At 45.8% G+C, this 4,057-nt stretch overlaps 1 protein-coding gene across 1 annotated transcript; it reads left to right on the forward strand.

Annotated features, from left to right (window-relative positions):
- The first annotated feature begins 2,486 nt into the window (after window positions 1-2,486).
- LOC131429248 (uncharacterized) lies at window positions 2,487-3,128 on the forward strand. Its single transcript, XM_058593295.1, has 2 exons — window positions 2,487-2,548; window positions 2,771-3,128. The coding sequence occupies exons 1-2, from the start codon at window positions 2,487-2,489 to the stop codon at window positions 3,126-3,128; spliced, it is 420 nt and encodes a 139-aa protein (XP_058449278.1).
- Window positions 3,129-4,057: the final 929 nt, after the last annotated feature.

Genomic DNA, 4,057 nt, shown 5'->3' on the forward strand with positions numbered 1-4,057 from the left:
TTGCATTCTGAATCTCGACCGAGTTCGAATTTTTTCCATTCCAATTTTTACACTCGATCGAAATATTCCGATTCGATCGTAGTACAGAACGGGGGGTGATTATTTTTAGCAACAATAATTGAGGTATACATTCAGGGGTTATACACATAGTTTCGTGCATATATTCTAACAGATGGCGGCAGTGTTACGATTGTCGCTTGGGGTCAATTTTCTTATTTGATAAGAGCAATTTTAAAAATGGATTTGATAAGAGCAATTTAAAAAATTAAATATTTTGAATTTCTTTTGGGTCCCATAAGAATATTAAAGGTTTAAAGTGTTGTATGCGATTTAGTATGGGGAAACGGACTTTTTATAAAAAAAAGTCGACTGAAGGTCACCTTGTAGATTCTAAAAATCGGTACATTAATTTTTTTTTCGTAGCAAATTTAAGGACGAAGAAAACCTTTGAAGATCGCAAAACAATCCGACATTTGCAAAAATTTTTATTAGGGAAAACCGACACAAGGTTCGAACAATGGCTCATTCCTTAATATATCTGGCATAACTGCTGCTAGAGATCGTAATATAATTAGACTTTCTTTTTTACGCTATAACGATTGATCTGAGTTGTTTGATGTGTTCACGATAGTTAATCAGCTTAGTATGAAGAATTTTTAAAAGTACCCAACCATGTTCCAAATCATTCTGTAAGGACACTAAAAAGACTTGTAAAATAGTTTTTTGTTTGTTTAAAATAGGATCGTCCATATCTTTTAAACTATATGCGATAGAGAGTTTATGTCTTCGACAAAGTTATTGGACATAAATTTACCTAAAACATTGTCGAAAACGCCAAAAACCTATGTTTTCAAATTGAAAAGTTGTATTTACAGTGATTTTTGGAACATGGTTTATCACTTAAAAAGAATTTTCAATAACTGGTTGACTGGGGTATAAATGGACGAATGGGCACCTTCTTACAAGACTTCCTTCAAGGGAGGAACTTCCAAGTCTGCATCGGTGGATCTCTATCCCAAACATTCGTCGAGAGCAACAGCGTTCCCCAGGGTTCGGTTCTAGCCGTAACCCTCTTCCTAGTGGGGATGAACTCCGTGTTCAGTCGCTTACCAGCTAAAATATATATCTTCGTTTATGCTGACGACATTGTGATTATCAGTGCCGAAAACTCCTCTATAGCAACCAGGAAAGTTACCCAACAAGCCGCCGATGCTATTTTGTGTTGGGCAAACCGGGTGGGATTCAACATTGCCCCAAACAAATGCACCCTCTCACACTTCTGTCGAGGGGGTCATAGGAAAACGACTCCACAATCAGAATGGGAACAGTCCAAGTACCATTCGTGAAGCACCCCAGAATTCTCGACATCAACTTCGACCAGAAGCTGAACTTCACGCACCACTTTGGTCTAGTCAAAAAAGATTGTGAATCACGTCTTAGACTAATCCGTACTATAAGCACTGGGCACCCGAGGTGGAATCGACACCAAGGGCTACTTTTAGCCCAGTCACTGGTATGGAGCCGCTTAACCTACGGGATAGAGGCGACGGCGGTGGGCAGAGAGAATCTAATCAAGATACTCTCACCCACCTACAACAGGGCTGCCAGGATTGCCTCAAACTCACTTCCTAGCACCCCAGCAGTGGCCGCATGCGTCGAAGCTGGTGTATACCTATTCCGCTGGTACTCCGCTTGGATTACATTCCGCCGAGCACTGGGGTGGCAAGAATTACTCACGGAGAGGAAGATTGCCTATTACAGAAACTAGCTGAAAGGTTGTTCAAAAGTTTCACCGGAAGCAACCTACCCAAACTGGCTCGCCTACATCGGGTTTGGAAAAGGCCCTGGTACCAACCAGACCTTCCCAAGACCGACACTTCCCTGGCACTCTCCCTCGGAGCCAAACCCCCTCCAGCAAAAGCTAGAAGCAATTTCCTCCAAATCTGCGCTGACCGGTTTACAGGTATCCCTGCATACTTCACAGACGGGTCTCGAACAGTTTATGGTACCGGAATCGGGGTGTGGGGACCAAACTTCATCCTGCACCGGAGCCAACCCCCGGAAAGCTCGGTATTCTCTGCGGAGGCCGCAGCCATCTTCGCTTGTATTGAGGCTATCCCCCCGGGATCCGAAGCCGTGATCTTTTCGGACTCCCTGGCAGTTATCACTGCCTTGGAGGCCGAAAGATGCCGGCACCCGTTCGTCCAGGCGATTCCCTGGGCATTGCGGGATCCCGAGGAACGAAAGAGCTGATGAGCTAGCGGCCATAGGCAGACAGTCACCACGATATATATCGGAGGTCCTAGCCGCAGATCTGATCACCTGCTTCCGGGAGAGACTCCAGGAACATCTTGTAAGTCACTGGAGATCTTCTGGAGGATACCTCCCCAAAATCAAGGGGGAGGTGATCCGATGGACTGATCGACCAGATCGGACGGAACAGAGAGCCTTGTCCCGCCTTAGGGTGGGCCACACCCGCCTTACACATGCCCATTGCATCGCTCGTGGCAGCCCTCCCTCCTGCCAACACTGTGGAGTCAGGCTCTCGGTAGAGCACATCCTCACCTACTGTCCCGAATTCCAAAACCTTAGATCCCAATACAACATTAGCTCCTCTATCCGCAACGCTCTCTCCAATGATCCCGTCTCCGAAACTACCCTAATCCTTTTCCTTAAAGACGCCCGCCTCATAAACCAAATTTAGTATCTTCCCCTCCCAACTAAATCCCCCTCAACTACCCCACCCCTCCTCCTCCTCCATCTCTTTCAGAATCTCGGCGAAGACTCAGCATCCACTGTCTGGACCACCCGGACCACCCCGGTCGAGAAACTGCACTGCTCCGTGGGCCATCCGGGGGGCTGTATGTCGACCACAGCCCCCTTCTCTTTCAACCACTACACGGACCCCACCCAGATCCAACCTCTACCACCACCGACCACCAGAGCACTGTTTCACTACTATCCGAGGCACGACTCCGCCACCGCGAGAGGCTGGCCTCCCGGAACGCCGATCACTGGACCCCACTCCCAACGGACCTCCACCTGCAACCATCACCCGAACACAGGACCGAGACCAGGAGCCTGGTCCCGACCTCCAGAAAGCAATCCACCACAGACCCAGCACCTAAGCGGCCATCCGCCGGGGGCGCTGCCCTCGGGGATGTTACCCGCGGCCCGAAGCTGTAACATTAAACCCAGACCAGCACAGAAAAATAGTCTTTAACGTAGTCTTAAGCTTATCCCTATCTTTTCTCTTTCTCTATCTCTATCCCCTCACAATCTAAGTCATATGAACCGATACCATGAAATGTAACCATTATTACTAACTCTATGTAAAAACTCGCCCCCTTTCCCTTAAATGCCCCACCTTATATCTCCCAGCCACCCCCAAACCCCTACCCCAATCTAATACATACCCGGTGAACGACCATTATTAGGTTAAAACCGGGGGTAAATAAACGATATAAAAAAAGAGAATTTTCAAGCTAAACTGAGTAACTATCGTGAAGACATCAAACAAAAGAAAGTCAAATCATATTACGACAACTAGCAGCAGTGGTGGTAGATATATTAAGGAATGAGCTATTCTTTAATACTTGTGTCGGTTTTCCGGGGTGGGTAGGGTCTAACACTTTTGACAAATCATTTTTTTCGTTGTATTTTCTTATAGTAAAACATTTCAAGAATATTCTGTATAATTTTCTAGCCTGTCGGAACAAAACTCTAGAAGTTATGGGTCTTGATCTTTGCTTATCTCATACTGAGAAGAGGCAAGAGCCCGGCGTACAGGCCCAAGAGCTCTGCTTCGATTCACTTGAAAGTTTAACAGAACATTCTTGAACTGTTTTACTATGACAAAATACAAAGAAAAAATATGACTTTTCGAAAGTGCCCTGCGCGCTCCTCAGCAAAATAAATTCTTTCCTACGATTTTAGAGACAATAAACTTTAAACGCGTTTTTCTCGAAAGCAGTTTTGGGACTTATCAAGCGCAACACCAGAGACTTTGATGATGTGTATTGCCTAAAGACAGTTTACGTCGCTTTAGTACGCAGTA

Source organism: Malaya genurostris, chromosome 2, assembly GCF_030247185.1.
Source record: "Malaya genurostris strain Urasoe2022 chromosome 2, Malgen_1.1, whole genome shotgun sequence".
NCBI lineage: Eukaryota > Metazoa > Arthropoda > Insecta > Diptera > Culicidae > Malaya > Malaya genurostris.

Coding starts and splice junctions, on each gene's coding strand:
- LOC131429248 (XM_058593295.1), top strand. CDS start 2,487: ATGCCCATTGCATCGCTCGTGGCAGCCCTCCCTCCTGCCAACACTGTG. Junction 2,549..2,770: donor ACTGTGGAGTCAGGCTCTCG/GTAGAGCACATC, acceptor CATCTCTTTCAG/AATCTCGGCGAAGACTCAGC.